The sequence below is a fragment of the Tripterygium wilfordii genome, chromosome 21 (genome assembly GCF_013401445.1).
Source record: "Tripterygium wilfordii isolate XIE 37 chromosome 21, ASM1340144v1, whole genome shotgun sequence".
Classification (NCBI taxonomy): domain Eukaryota; kingdom Viridiplantae; phylum Streptophyta; class Magnoliopsida; order Celastrales; family Celastraceae; genus Tripterygium; species Tripterygium wilfordii.
The window spans coordinates 4,103,502-4,119,315 of record NC_052252.1 but is presented as its reverse complement, the minus strand read 5'-3'; the positions used below and the strand labels follow the sequence as shown (position 1 = coordinate 4,119,315).

The following is a 15,814-nucleotide window of genomic DNA, read 5'->3' as shown; positions in this document are numbered from 1 at the left end:
AGAAACGAAGGGAGCATGAGCTTGACCTCGACAACAAGAATGGCAATTTGTGATTTTGTCATTGACCTTAATTTCAGTTTCATTTTTCAAATGAAAGTATATTCGGTTAAATTTACTTGGCAAAGTTGACTTATTTGACGTTTTAGTGATTTTTTTAAATATATGAGTTGCGTTTGAGAGCACTCGATTGCACTATAATTTAAATAAACAACCGTAAGATTAGACGATTGATATTAACTTGTATAATAGTTGATTAATCCACACCATTGTTTTCTCAAACGTATTTGTTCAAAAATTATATTTAGCCACGTAGCGAGTACATTCTCTGTGCGATACACTCGAAAACTATCACTCTATGACGTATTCGTTCTTATTGACACTTGGATATGATGTGTAGGTATGGAGTAAATGGTATTCTATGTTTGCAAAGATTGTTCTTTGCTGTAAATTCAATCCTTCTTCTTTATAATGAAGAGGTTTAATTGTTGATCTTTGCCTTTGAATCCAATCTCACTGCAAACCCTAGCGCCGACAAAGTATATAGTGCGTAGCAAGATCTAACGTCTTATCTCAAAAATGGCTTCAGGTAAATTTCTTTTCAATATCCATTTCGTTATTTATATCCAGTGAAGAATATAGGATTCAACATTGATTATAGAAGAATCTCTGATCTAAAACCCCCTCGTATGATTCAAAAAAATTTGTTTACTATTTATTGACTGCCATTTTTATGCACGATTAATAATTTAAGGTGTACGACACATGTATACGATGAGATTAGAATGGTTGTAAGACGACTATTTCTTCAATTTATTACTTTCATCTTAATTTATAATTATTTGATCATCATTTTAGATTTTTGTTTCGTCTATTTGGATTTGAATGTTTGGTGATCAATAATTGAGGTTAGCAGATATATGGAAATGTTTTGATAAAATTGAGTTATTTAGTTCATCTTCACCTATTTTTATATAATTATGTGTTTGTTTTCCACAGATAGTGCTTCACCTATGTTTGATGACACAAAATTGACAAGCATAGATGGATTTAAAAAGATATCTGATGAGTATATTGAGGTTAATTGTGGTTGTACGAGCAAAAAGTACGGCGACACAATGGGAATATTGAGGGTTTTTAATGATGGGCTATTCGTCATCAAGTGTCATTGCATACCAGAATGCAAGAATGGTATGTTAATCTACTCATATATATATATATTCATGTCATTTTTCTCATTTATAATTGACTAATAAATTGTTGTTGAATTAATCGGTGAAAGTGACTCCGTACGAGTTCGAGAAACATTCGAGGAGAGAAGGTGCCCGAAAATGGACGAGCCATATTTGGGTCATAATTGACGGTAAGAAAGTCCCTCTTTTGAAAACTGGTCTACTGAAGTACTACAACCATGCGGCGAACGAGGACAACACTAAAGACATGTACGGTTCTCGCGGGAAACGAGTTTTCCATCGCGATGAGTTCATCCGCTGCTCTCAGTGCTCCAAAGAACGAAGATTCAACCTCAGAACCGAGATGGATTGTCGCGACTATCATGATGCTCTAGCATTGGAGAAATGGAAGTGTTCAGACATGCCATATAACAAGTGAGTTAACTCCCTCGATCAATAATTCATGAACAATTTGATTAAATATTCTAATTAATTGGCTGTACTTTGTCTTTCTTAGAATAACATGCAACGATGAGGAGGAGCGGAAGTCTCGTAAGGTATTCAGAGGGTGTCCTCGTTCGGCGACATGCAAAGGTTGCACCCGTTGCGTTTGTTTCGGTTGCTTCAAATGTAGATTTTTTGACTGTGAATGTCGGGATTGCATGGATTTCATGCAAAATTCGGACCCGTAGAGAAGGATTTAAGCTCTCTAGGTTTCTTTTCTTTTTGCTACAAAAAATGTATCAACTTATTATGATATGTTTATTATGTTTCAGGACATCCAATTATAAAATATTTAATTAATATTGTGTTGATCCATAAGAAATTATTTTATTTGAATGATTTGATACAACTATTTATTTTTAACTTTTTCTTCCAAAAATGATAGTTTGATGTGTAATCTATTTTATTCAATCGTTTTGGGTTTCAGTCTTCAAATAAAGATCATAAATTGGGAGTATTAAGCATTTTCAACCATCAATATTGAAATTTGAATGCAATTATTTTTGAGAAGGTATATATGTGTAGAAGGAAACATATTAACATCATATTCTTTTCTCTCTCCTTTTTAATCTTTTAAGCGAAATCTAAATATGATATTTTGCCATATTTAGGCTGATCTAATAATTAATTTTTCATATCATGGAAATTGTGAAAACTAAGTATGATATCTTTGCCATATTTAGACTAATGTAATAATACCATTTTTTATATCTTGAAAAGCGTGAAAAACTATATATGATTTTTTTTTTGAATTCTTAAAAAGAGAAAAAAAAAACAAAATTTTATTTTATACCTTTTTTAAATGTATATATGAGAATTAATTGAAAATTATTTTAGAAAATACTATGATTATTAAAATTAGTGTTATATATCTAATGTCTTGTGTAGCCAACGTCAATGAAATCTGATATTTAAAATAATACTCAAGCCTCTATGAATAATTAGACTACATTTTTTTTTCTTTTGATTTCTTCAGGACCAACTTTAGACTTTGATCATATGAATCAAAATTGGAAAATAAAAAAAAAAAAGGTTTCCATTTCATGCATCAAATGGAAAGGTATATATCTTTTAAAAGAAACATATTAGTATTCTTAATTAGCACCATCCGATGATTTTCCTTTCTTAAAAATCGTGAATATATATATGTAACACTCACGAAAAATCCAACATTCCGCATGGATTTGAGTAAACTAAAGATCATAAATCGGGGATATTACCTATTTTCAAATGTCAATATTCAAATTTGAATCCAATTATTTTAAACATATTAACATCATATTCCTTTTTTTTTTTTAACCTTTTAAGTGATAGCTAAATATGATATTTTGCCCTATTTATTTGTATATATATGTGTAAAAAGAAACATATTAACATCATATTCCTTTTTTTTTTTACCTTTTAAGTGAAAGCTAAATATGTTATTTTTCCATATTTATGTATATATATGAGTAAAGGGAAACATATTAACATCATATTCCTTCTTCTTTTTTACCTTTTGCCTTAAGTGAAAAGCTAAATATGAAATTTTGTCATATTTATGTATATATGTGTAAAAGGAAACATATTAACATCATATTCCTTTTTTTTTTACCTTTTAAATAAAAGCTAAATATGATATTTTTTTCATATTTAGGCTGATATAATAATTAATTTTTCATATCTTGGAAAGAGTGAAAATTAAGTATGAAATCTTTGCCATATTTAGGCTAATGTATCAATACCATTTTTTATATCTTGAAAAAGAGTGAAAACTGAAAACTATATGTGATTTCTTTTCCATATTTAGCTAGATGCAATGATAACTTTTTTTGAAAACTTAAAAAGAGAGAACAAAATTTGATTTTATACCTTGTTTAAAATATGTTACATAAATGTAATATGAGGATTAATTGAAAATTATATTAGAAAATTCTATGATTATCAAAATTAGTATTATATATCTAATATCTTGTGTAGTCAACATCAAAGAAATCTGATATTTAAAATAATGCTCAAGCCTCAATGACAAATTATACTTTTACATTTTTTTCTTTTGATTTCTTCTGGACCAACTTTAGACTTTGATCATATGAATCAAAATTGGAGAAAAAGGTTTCCATTTCATGCATCAAATGGAAAGGTATATATCTTTTAAAAGAAACATATTAATATTAATTAGCAACATCCGATGTTTTTCCTTTCTTAATAATCGAGAAAATATAAATGTTATTTTTTTTAATCTATTAATAGGAGATTTTAAAGGGGTAAAAAATAAATTCCGATAATTGACCTTTTTAGCCTATTTTAATAACCAATTTTGATAGTCAGATACAAATATGAGAATCATATCTTAAAAAGAGAGAAAAAACTGTCTTATTTTTTAAAAATTATAATAATGAATTAGGTCCTCCTCAATCAGTTATAAATACAATCTAAATATTGTTTGTTTTCTTCATCACACCATTGTTACCTCTCTTGAAAACACTAATGAGTCAATTGTCTCCCAAACCATGTTGTCATATTTCTTCTACAATCAACATCTCCAATCTATGCACACATTTTCAATGATGTTGTTAGCAAGAAAGAAAGTTCCTCATCGAATCAATAATTTACCAGACATTTCAAATCTCAAGTCTCGGGGTGCACCAAAGAACGTAGATTCTGCCTTAGAGCCGAGACAGATGTCATGACTATCATGATGCTCTTGCAATGAAGAAATGGAAGTCTTCAGACATGCCATATAACAAGTGAGTTAACTCCCTCGATCAATAATTCCTGAAAAATTTGATTAAATACTCTAGTTAATTGGCTATACTTTGTCTTTCTTAGAATAACCTGCGATGATGAGGAGGAGCGAAAGTCTCGTAAGGTATTCAGAGGGTGTTCTCGTTCGGCGACATGCGAAGGTTGCACCCGTTGTGTGTGTTTCGGCTGCTTCAAATGCAGATTTTTTGACTGTGAATATTGGAATTGCTTGGATTTCATGCAAAATTCGGACCCTTAGACAAGGATTTGCGTTATCTTTTTTTTTTTTTTTTTTGCTACAAAAAATGTATTGACTTATCATGATTTATTTATTTTATATTTATTATGTTTCGGACTTGCGATTATTAAAAAATAATTAATATTGTGTTGGTCCATAAAAATTGTTTTATTTGAATGATTTGGTACAACTATTTATGTTCAACTCTTCATTCCAAAATTGATAGTTTTATGCGTAATCTGATTTATTTTTATCCTTTTGGTTTCAACCTACGTTGTTATCTTAAGTTCTTAATCATCAAGAGCAATGTTACATACTTCCAATTCATAATCTTCATTTTATCCCCAATCCTACATGTCATATTTGATAGTCTTTGATGTTAAATACACATATAAGGTCTACGTAACATCCAACACTCAATATGAGATGGTACACTCCACATGAGATGGGGTAAAATGAGGATCTTGGGGGTATTAAGCATTTTGAACCATCAATATCCAATTATTTTTGAGAAGGTATATATAAGTGTAAAAGGAAACATATTAACATCGCATTCTCTTTTTTTTTTTTTTTTACTCCTTTTAAGTGAAAAATAAATATGATATTTAACCTTATTTTGGCTGATGTAATATAATAGTTAATTTTTCATATCTAGAAAGAGTGAAAACTAAATTTGAAATGTTTGTCATATTTAAGCTGATACGTAATATCCAACACTTCACATGGATTGAGGCTAAAATAAGGATCCCAAAGTATTATGCATTTTCAACTATTGATATTGAATCCAATTATTTTTGTGAAGGTATATATGTACAAAAGGAAACATATTAACGTCATATTCTTTGCTTCTTTTTTTTTTACCTTTTAAGTGAAATCTAAATATGATATTTTGGCATATTTAGGCTGATATAATAATTAAATTTTCATATCTTGGAAATAGTGAAAACTAAGTATGAAACCTTGGCCATATTTAGCTTAATGTAATAATACGATTTTTATATCTTGAAAAGGGTAAAACCATAAATTATTTCTTTTCCATAATTAGGGGATGATTATGAAGCCTTCAAATGAGTACATCTTTTCATATTTCTTCTACAATCATGGTCTCCAATCTATGCACACATACTTAATGAAGGTTTTAGCAAGAAAGAAAGCTCCTCACCTTAGCGAATCAATAATTTACCAGACATTTCCAACCTCAAATATTGAAAGTCTTATTGGTAATTTTTCTCTCTTAATTTAAGCCGTGTGTTTTACTTATTGTTTCCAGTATTATTTCACCATTAATACAAATAATATGCAATAAAAGGATTGATTTTATTTGTCACAGATGTTTCTCTCTTTACCCATGTTTGATGACACACAATTGGCAAAGCATCGATGGGTTCAAGAAATGATTATATCACTATATTGAGGGTTAATTGTGGCAAAAAGTAAGGCGATACGAGAAAATTGTAATTTCTTAAATGGACAATTCGTCATCAAGTGTCATTGTATATCAAACTGCGATAAGCTCACATACAGTTCTCACGGAAAACGAATTTTTTCTTTTTGTTCTTATTTTTGCTACTCTGGGAAGTAGTGATTGAAAAATGTAGTATTATGATATATAATATACTTAGTTTATGTTTGTCATTATATTTTGGGGACTTGCAAGTACAAAAAAAATTCAATTAATGTAATGTTGGTCAATAAAACAATTTGTTGTAATTTAATTATTTGCTACAACTATTTATGTATAATTTTTCCTTCCAAAATTGATAGTTTTGTTTTTAGATGAACACAAAAGATGTGTCCATCAGTTCATGTTCAAATCAAGTTGTCTTTTATATTAAAAGAATATATATATATATATATATATATATATATATATATAGTTGTCTTTTATATTAAAAGAATATATATATATATATATATCGTATGACTTAAGCATGTTAAAGTAGAAATTTTTTCAAAGCCTTACAAAGAAAAAAATAATTCAAAGTTTTTAACAGTTGAGATGTCTAAGAGGGAGTACAAGTATTCCTCTATTACAAATACTCATGGGCGGGCTTGGTCTTGGGCTCGGGATCGGATTAGGAGTATTAAGCAATGTATTGTTTTCAATGCCCGAAAGTTCGGCCGTGCCTAGAGGTGATTTCAAGCCCGCCCAACAAAGCCTGTCTAACAGACATCTTTTTTTTTTTTTTAACAGGATCAATTAGAGTGGAATACAGAAATATTAAACGGAATACAGAAAGGAAATGGAATCCAACAACATCAATTAGAGTGGTGATCGTGAAGGAGAAACCAAAACATTATGCCAAACTAAAGAATAGACCCCCAGAGAACCAAGAACGCAACAAGAAACAGCCTCCAGAGCCACCGCCTCCGATAAATGCCTCCACCAGACCAGGAAAAAATAATACAGCCACCACGAGATCGACCAAAACTAGCCCAAAAACCAGTACCAGCTGAGAATATTCACGTCCAAACTGCCGGGAACCAAACTGAGACCCCTAGAAACCAGGAACGCAACAAGAACCAACCTCCAAAACCACCTCCACCAATAGAAACCAACACCAGAACAAAAATAACCCAAAACAAAGCATTACGAACCAGCAATAAGAAATAATACCACACAAGGCAGAGGAAGAAGACATCAAAGAGAGTCGCATAGACATCATAAAAAGCCTCAGCACCCTCAACATGGACCTCAGCAATAAGCGAATGGAAATATCTTAATATCTAAATTATGCAAATCCTCCTACATAAAGATAACACATATAAAATGAAGTAACCTATTTATGGAAGATACCCGGTGATGTTCATATTGATTTATTGTAGGTGTCTAGAGGTGTAAATTGTAAAGTGCGTCGACCAGGCCCACCGACGACTCGCTCGATCCTATTTATTGGCATTGAATAAAAATGCAAAGAATTATGTTGTGACTATCCGTCACACGGGATAGAGATCCAGTCTAACATAACAAGTTTGGGTCTAATTCTCTTTGAAAACCCAAGTTGACAATAGGATGTTTGTCATCCCTTATAAGCTAGACTCTATACCCACCATCTTCTTATGTGAGATTCTAATCAATCATCTCCCCCTGGGAGTATGCACGTCCTCATGCATGGTCAGGGTTGAACCATTTAGACCGTCGGCCCATTTACCGCTCCAAACTCGTCAGTAAGGATCACATAATCTTGCCAATATAGTGGATCAAAGCTTTCTTGCTACTTAAACAGTTTTTTTCCTTTTTTCTTTTAACGGTCTTTTTCTCTTTTTCAACCTGCTCACAATGGATTTGGCCCACTGTCTGCTAACCCAACTCTACAAGGATGGACTCTGGGGTAGGCCCGCCTACGAGCCTGCACGCAAGCAAGTGCACTCTCAATGAAAGCAGCAATGATGAATACCCACTACACGGGAGCGGCCCAAATCTAGCATCACAAATTTAGGCATAACTCTCTATTAAAAACCCTGCTAACCCAACGGCTAGAGCTGAACCATTTCGATCGTCGGTCCACTTATCGTCCCAAACTTGTGAGTGAGGATCACATAGTCTTACCAATCCAGTAGATAAGTTATGAGCTTGCACGCAGGCAAGTGCACTCTCAATGAAAACACCAATGATGAATACTCGTCATACGGGATGGGGGCTTAAGTCTAGTATCAGACGTTTGAGTGTAACTCTCTATTGAAAACTCAGATTGACAATATATAGGAGGTTTCTCCTCCCTTATAAGTTAAACTTTAAATCTATCATCTTCTGATATGGGATTCTCATCACTATGTTTGAACTTGGGACGAGTAGTTGGCAAAACTTAGATGATTTAAATCACTACACTTAGGTTGTGTTTGGTATCACTTTCAAAAAATTTGAAAACAAAAATAAAAAACAAAAACATAAAACATAAAATTGAAACTTGTTTGGTTGAACACTTAAAACTGAAAACAAAAGCTGAAATCATAAAACTGAAAAAAAAGAGTGTGTTTATGCTTTTATTTTCATAGTAATGGAATATATCCACACTACTATATTTTTTATAACTGCAACATTTGCTGTGTTTCACCATTGAAAACATCAACAGAAAGAAAAAAAAAGATAAGAAATAAAACAATAACCCAAAGTATATTTGATTATTGTCTTCATATCTCTATGCAATTTGCAATCTTAAAGAAAGTGTAATCTATAATAAATGTAACTAGTTCTGTTTTCAAAACTTTTAAAAACTTCTTTTTCTTGTTTTCAAAAATTTTGAAAACCTGTTTTTAGTTTTCATAAAAACCAAAACAAAAAATACAAACAAACAATATTTTTTGTTTTTATTTTCTATTTTTTAAAAACTAAAACAAGAAACAAGAAACGAAAGAGATATCAAACAGACCCTTAATTTATTTAATCTTCGATTTTTTTTATTTTGTTTTTTGGTGCGTCGAGTCGGCCTGCGACGAACCGGGCCCGCACATTTGAAGCTCTGTCACGAGCCGACCAGCTTGGGCCGGGATTTCCCTCAATTGCGGGTTTTTATTTGGGGCCCTCCTGGTACACAGTACACACTTCTATAGTTCTATGACTGAAACGTCTCCACACCTTCGATACTATCAAAAGCATTTTCTTCAGCTACTGAATTGAATGTGTTTGCAGATATCTAACACAATTAGAAGAAGAAGAAAAAAACCCAAATACCTGCTCAATGCTCATCATCCGTGTGCAGGTAAACCTGAGAAAACTGACGAAGATGAGGAAAGTGAAATATTGTGATTGATACCATTAAGATTCGTGGAAAAGATGAAATATTTACTTCAATTGAACAAGTTCTTATTCTGATCAAGGTTTCAAGATTTTGAACCTGAAGGAAAGACTCAGATTCTCTGCAGTCAGGAGATGACTTGTATTTGATTTACTGTTCATTGTTTGTTTAAGCTTTCGGGTCGGATTACTATTGTGATCCTTAAAGATTTCCTTATTAAGCAATGGGTTTGTTGGGTGTTTGAATATGTTTTCAAGATTCTTGTTGTTAAGCTAGATATTATTTGGAAATTTTTAGTTAGGTTTGAATTTTCTTCAATGAAGATTGATTAAATGCGGTAAAATATCATTAATTATCCGGCTTTTCAAAGTCCAATACGTAGCTAAACAACCTTAAGATCACAAGAACGGAGCTTTACTAGAAGGAAAGGCAACATAATTGAGTTTGTACTTAATAATCTGGGGAGAAAATCTCAAACATTTGATAAGCTATTTTTCACAAAGGGAAACCTAAATTTTGTTTGCTATATTCATGGAAATGGCATCAAAAAGTGGAATTGAAAGCTACATTTATATATGTCTGGGAGATGCTTGCTATAACTCTATTGTTGAACTTAATAAGGCCATTCCAATATAAGACGTTGTTCTACTTTTATAGTATTTTGAAGTGATGGAAGGTACGGAAAATAAGCTGAAACAATCTGATAAACTTACTTCGTAATCTTTGAACTGCTAACTTTAGGGTTTTTTAATTTTTTAATTTACATAGCTCAAAGCTCTATTGTTAGGAAGATCTGCATGTTCTCATGCTAGCATATATTTTCTCTTTGTTTCTTCCATTCTAAATAATTCATAGAGCCCTAGACGTTTCTCTGTAATCCACATTGGTGATGCTCTTAGAGTTTAAATAAAGTTCTCCTGCTGCAGGTCCTAGTTCCAGAGTTACTTTGTAGTTGACTAGAGTTTCAGTTACAAATACAATGAATCCAGGGCAACTCGCTCTACTTCGATCCACAATCTGTGTGGTGCTTACAACGCATTTTTCGGTACAAGTTATGTCGAAGCATCTACTCTGCTGGAAGAAGGCCGAGGAACAAAAGGCTATATTACTTATCGTACTAAAGGCTCCTATATATGCTGTTGACTCTTATGCTGGGTTACTAGATCTTCGGGGAAGAAAAGCATTTTTCATGTTCTTGGAGTCAATTAAGGAATCCTGTGAAGAATTGGTAAGACTCCTAGATCAGGATGGCCATAACCTGTGTTCTTCTGTCTAAGTTTACAATCAATTTTTCTGCGAAGAATTCAATAATTTCATTTATCTTGCAACTTTTGGCGACTGAGATTTTCAGTGTATGAATTGCAGGAGATAGCTAAGTTCGTTGCTTTGTTGTCGGGTCATCTGAACATATCCTCAAGTAAAAACATAGTGCCAGATGAGATCGGGTAGGGAGATGAAGAAAAGGAAGATATGGAAGAATAAGTGTTTTTGTATTCTTAACATTTATGGAATTACAACCCTAGTATATATAGTAACAAGATCATATGCATCTCCGCACTTCTAGCTATGTTACTGACTAATGATATGTGAACACAATTAATGACTAATGAACACATTCAAAGTTGGCAGCCATCAAGGTTGAAGATTGGCAACTATCAAAGTTGACTAATGACTAATGAACACATTCAAAGTTGGCAGCCATCAAGGTTGAAGGTTGGCAGCCATCAAAGTTGACTAATGACATCCAATAGGAGATTCACCATACATTTCCAATGACTCTTCCAGGTGAAGGAATTATCTTTCTTAAGTTATGCTTTTGTCCTACTGAATTCTGCAAAAGAAAAAACCGAAGGAATTAACTCTTTCGGGAAGCTATGAAATTCTGTATATTGAAGTCATGATTCTGATGATGGACACAATATTTACTAATGTCATAACTTTAGTGATCTTTGCAAGCATGGATCATCCCTAGGGACAACTGAAGAACATAATTTCCTAAAGTTCCAATAAAACGTTGTGTTTTAACCTCTTTGTTGGCTTCAACCTTGGTTGACTCTCGTTTAGATAAATTGGCATGCGAAGTTCACCTAGAAGTATTTGTAACATATATTGGGGAGAAACAAAACTGATTTGGTATTCATAAAAGTTGTTGCAGGGGTGCAACCTATACAGGTTCAATTCCTAGATATATCCTCCCCACATATTATGTGGTAGTAAGATCTGCGTACATCGGACTTGTCCCGGATCTCGTCCACTTCTGGAGCCTTGTGCATTGGAGTGAACCTGTGATCAGCCAACTAATTTTGATGCCTCAATAGACAACTAATTTTTTCCGCTGGTTTCTCATAGCTAAGACAATGCCCTACAACCTATGTGTTAACTTGGCTATGTAAGAATATATATGTGAATATTAACTTGCTGTATCTAATGATTTATGCCTCAAACTGCTCGTTTGAACCATCACCCACTGAAGCTTCTCAAGTACTGGAAGTGGCAATTAGTTGTGATTCGCCCTGTTTTCTGCTTTTGGCAGGTAATTTATCATGTTTGGTCTTTAGTTCTGAACAATCCGTTCCTTAAACTCTAACTGAATAGTTGATGTCTTGACCTTATGTAAATTGTGGGAGTGTCTTTGTGGTGTATGTTTTTTGTTGTACTCTTGTATCTGGAACTTGCACCTGCCTCTGCCCTTTTCCTTGGTGCTACATAGGTAGGAGTCTTGTCACTGTGTTTGCTGTTTCTTTGTGGAACACCTTGTCTTTTGCTGAATTTGTTGCCAATGCATGTCATTATATATGACATTAGATAGTCCATAATATGTGTTTTGTTGCTCTGATGAAAAAAGAGTTCATTTTATTCTTGCAAATAAAATTTTAGTTAAACAGCTTGTTTGATTCTTGTTGCAGGGAATTATGCTTGATATTCTTCTGGCGCTCGGTGTAATTTGATCCCATGATAATTTCTGGCTTGATGTGGAGCATCTTGAAGAAGCACTCCAGAACGTATTGGTGTGCATTGAAATGGTTTTCTTTTCTGCCAGTGAGCAGCATGCGAACAGTGTTAAAGGTTATTCGTACTCTATATAGCATAGCATTAAGGGTATTCATCTGTCCTTAATTCAGTTGAAAGTCCACCATGGTGATTTAATTGTCTATGAACATTTGTGAAAAATAATCCATGAGCAATGCTTATCTTATTTAGGCTAATGTAATGATTACTTTTTGTTCTTTTAAACTCTTAATTAACAACATGACAATTTGTGATTTTGTCATTGACCTTAATTTCAGTTTCATTTTTCAAATGAAAATATATTTGGTTAAATTTGCTTAGTTTGGCAAAGTTGACTAATTTGAACTTTTAATGATTTTCTTTAATATATTGAATTGCGAGTAGGAGTTAGGACCGCTCGATTGCACTATAATTTAAATAAACACCGTAGGATTACGACGATTGATATCAACTTGTATAATAGTTGATTAATCCACACCATCGTTTCCTCAAACGTATTCGTTCAAAACTAATATCTAGCCACCTAGCGAGTACATTATATGTGCGATACACTCGAAAACTAGCACTTTATGACGTAATTGTTCTTATTGACACTTGTATATGATGTGTAGGTATGGAGTAAGTGGTATTCTATGTTTGTAAAGATTGTTCTTTGCTGTAAATTCAATCCTTCTTCTTTATAATGAAGAAGTCTAATTGTTAATCTTTGCCTTTGAATCCAATCTAACTGCAAACCCTAGCACCGACAAAGCATACAGCGCGTAGCAAGCTCTAACGTCTTATCTCAAAAATGGCTCCAGGTAAATTTCTTTTCAATGTCCATTTCGTTATTTATATCTAGTAAAGAACATAGGATTCGAGATTGATTATAGAAGAATCTCTTATCTAGAGGCCCCTCATATGATTCAAAAAAAATTGTTTATTGCTTATTGACTGACGTTTTTATGCACGATTAATAGTTTAAGGTGTACGATACAGGCATATGACAAGATTAGAATGGTTTTAAGACGACTATTTCTTCAATTTATTACTTTCATCTTAATTAATAATTATTTTATCATAATTTATATTTTTGTTTCGTCTATTTGGATTTGAATGTTTGGTGATCAATAATTGAGGTAGTGAGGTTAGCAGATATATGGAAATGTTTTGATAAAATTGAGTTATTAGTTCATCTTCAGCTATTTTTATACAATTATGTGTTTGTTTTCCATAGATAATGCTTCACCCATGTTTGATGACACAAAATTGGCAAGCATAGATGGGTTTAACAAGATATCTAGTGAATATATTGAGGTTAATTGTGGTTGTACGAGCAAAAAGTACGGCGACACAATGGGAATGTTGAGGATTTTTAATGATGGGCTATTCGTCATCAGGTGTCATTGCATACCAGAATGTAAGAATGGTATGTTAATCTACTCATTTATGTAGTCATGTCATTTTTCTCATTTATAAATGACTAATAAATTGTTGTTGAATTAATCGATGAAAGTGACTCCGTACGAGTTCGAGAAACACTCCAGGAGAGAAGGTGGCCGAAAATGGACGAGCCATATTTGGGTCATCATCGACGGCAAAAAAGTCCCTATCTGGAAAACTGGTCTGCTAAAGTATTACAAGCACGCGACAAATGAGGCCAACACCACAGACATGTACGGTTCTCGTGGGAAACGAGTTTTCCATCGCGATGAGTTCATTCGCTGCTCGCAGTGCAACAAAGAACGCAGATTCTGCTGTAGAACCGAGATGGACTGTCGCGACTATCATGATGCTTTAGCAGTGGAGAAATGGAAGTGTTCAGACATGCCCTATAACAAGTGAGTTAACTCCCTCGATCAATAATTCATGAACAATTTTATTTAATACTCTAATTAATTGGTTGTACTTTGTCTTTCTTAGAATAACCTGCGAGGATGAGGAGGAGCGGAAGTCTCGTAAGGTACGCCGAGGGTGTCCTCGTTCGGCAACATGTGAAGGTTGCACCCGTTGCGTGTGTTTCGGCTGCTTCAAATGCCGCTTTTTTGACTGTGAATGCCGGAATTGCATAGATTTCATGCAAAATTCCGACCCTTAGACAAGGATTTATTTTTGCTACAAAAATGTATCAACTTTTTTTGATATATTTATTTTATGTTTATTATGTTTCAGGACATACAATTATAAAGTATTTAATTAATATTGTGTTGGTCCATGAAAAATTGTTTTGTTTGAATGATTTGATACAACTATTTATGTATAACTTTTCCTTCCAAAATTATAGTTTTATGTGTAATCTATTTTATTTTATCTTTTTTGGGTTGCCTTCGTTGCTACCTTAACCATAAACATCGAGAGCAATGATATATACCCTCAATTTATGATTTCCATTGTACACCCATTCCTGGTCATTGATTTTAAATATATATGTAGGACTCACGTAACATCTAACACTCCACATGGATTTGGATAAAATAAGGATCATAAATCGGAGGTATTCAACATTTTTAGCCGTCAATATTCAAATTTGAATCCAATTATTTTTAGAATGTATATATATGTGTACAAGGAAACATATTAACATCATAATCCCTCTTCTTTTTTTTTACCTTTTAAGTGAAATCTAAATATGATATTTTGTCATATCTATGTATATATGTGTAAAAGGTAACATATTAACATCATATTCCCTTTTTTTTTCTTACTTTTTAAGTGAAATCTAAATATGATATTTTGCCATATCTATGTATATATATGTATAAAAGGAAAAATATTAACATCATATTCCTTCTTTTTTTTACCTTTTAAGTGAAATCTAAATATGATATTTTGCAATAGCTATGTATATATGTGTGTAAAAGGAAACATATTAACATCATATTCCCTTCTTTTTTTTACCTTTTAAGTGAAATCTAAATATGATATTTTGTCATATCTATGTATATATATGTATAAAAGGAAACATATTAAGATCATATTCCTTCTTCTTTTTTACCTTTTAAGTGAAATCTAAATATGATATTTTGATTTTGCTATATTTAGGCTAATACCGCAAGCGTAATTTTCTGAAGTATTTAAAAAAAATTAATTATTTTTTCATATCTTGGAAAGAGTGAAAATTAAGTATGAAATCTTTGCCATATTTAGGCTAATGTAACAATACCATTTTTTATATCCTGAAAAGAGTGAAAACTATATATGATTTATTTTCCATGTTTAGCTAGACGCAATGATAAGGTTTTTGAAAACTTAAAAAGAGAAAAACAAAATTTTATTTTATACCCTTTTAAAAATATATTACCTTATATACATAAATGCAATATGAGAATTAAATTTTATTAGAAAATTCTATGATTATGAAAATTAATATTATATATCTAATATCTTGTGTAGTCAACGTCAATGAAATCTGATATTTAAAAATTTTAAATAATGCTCAAGCCTCAATGAAT

The 15,814-nt window shown here is 32.2% G+C and overlaps 3 protein-coding genes across 7 annotated transcripts; all 3 read left to right on the top strand.

The window, feature by feature from the left end:
- Positions 1–1,010: 1,010 nt before the first annotated feature.
- Positions 1,011–1,861, top strand: LOC119988192 (protein ULTRAPETALA 2-like). The gene is made up of 3 exons (XM_038833151.1): positions 1,011–1,188; positions 1,280–1,604; positions 1,687–1,861. Exons 1-3 carry the CDS (start codon positions 1,011–1,013, stop codon positions 1,859–1,861), a joined length of 678 nt encoding a protein of 225 aa, XP_038689079.1.
- Positions 1,862–10,353: 8,492 nt separating this feature from the next.
- On the top strand, positions 10,354–10,823 carry LOC119987747. The gene is made up of 2 exons (XM_038832668.1): positions 10,354–10,602; positions 10,740–10,823. The coding sequence occupies exons 1-2, from the start codon at positions 10,354–10,356 to the stop codon at positions 10,821–10,823; spliced, it is 333 nt and encodes a 110-aa protein (XP_038688596.1).
- Positions 10,824–11,124: 301 nt separating this feature from the next.
- On the top strand, positions 11,125–14,564 carry LOC119989763 (protein ULTRAPETALA 2-like). 5 transcript variants are annotated; one of them, XM_038835455.1, is made up of 7 exons: positions 11,141–11,159; positions 11,848–11,907; positions 12,281–12,440; positions 13,124–13,183; positions 13,600–13,791; positions 13,879–14,203; positions 14,286–14,564. In XM_038835455.1, the coding sequence occupies exons 4-7, from the start codon at positions 13,174–13,176 to the stop codon at positions 14,458–14,460; spliced, it is 702 nt and encodes a 233-aa protein (XP_038691383.1). In that variant the 5' UTR covers positions 11,141–11,159; positions 11,848–11,907; positions 12,281–12,440; positions 13,124–13,173; the 3' UTR covers positions 14,461–14,564. The 5 variants fall into 5 exon arrangements, with proteins under 5 accessions (XP_038691379.1, XP_038691380.1, XP_038691383.1 ...); XM_038835452.1 differs by lacking the exon at positions 13,124–13,183 and having other exon boundaries at positions 11,139–11,159; XM_038835453.1 differs by having other exon boundaries at positions 13,124–13,791.
- Positions 14,565–15,814: the final 1,250 nt, after the last annotated feature.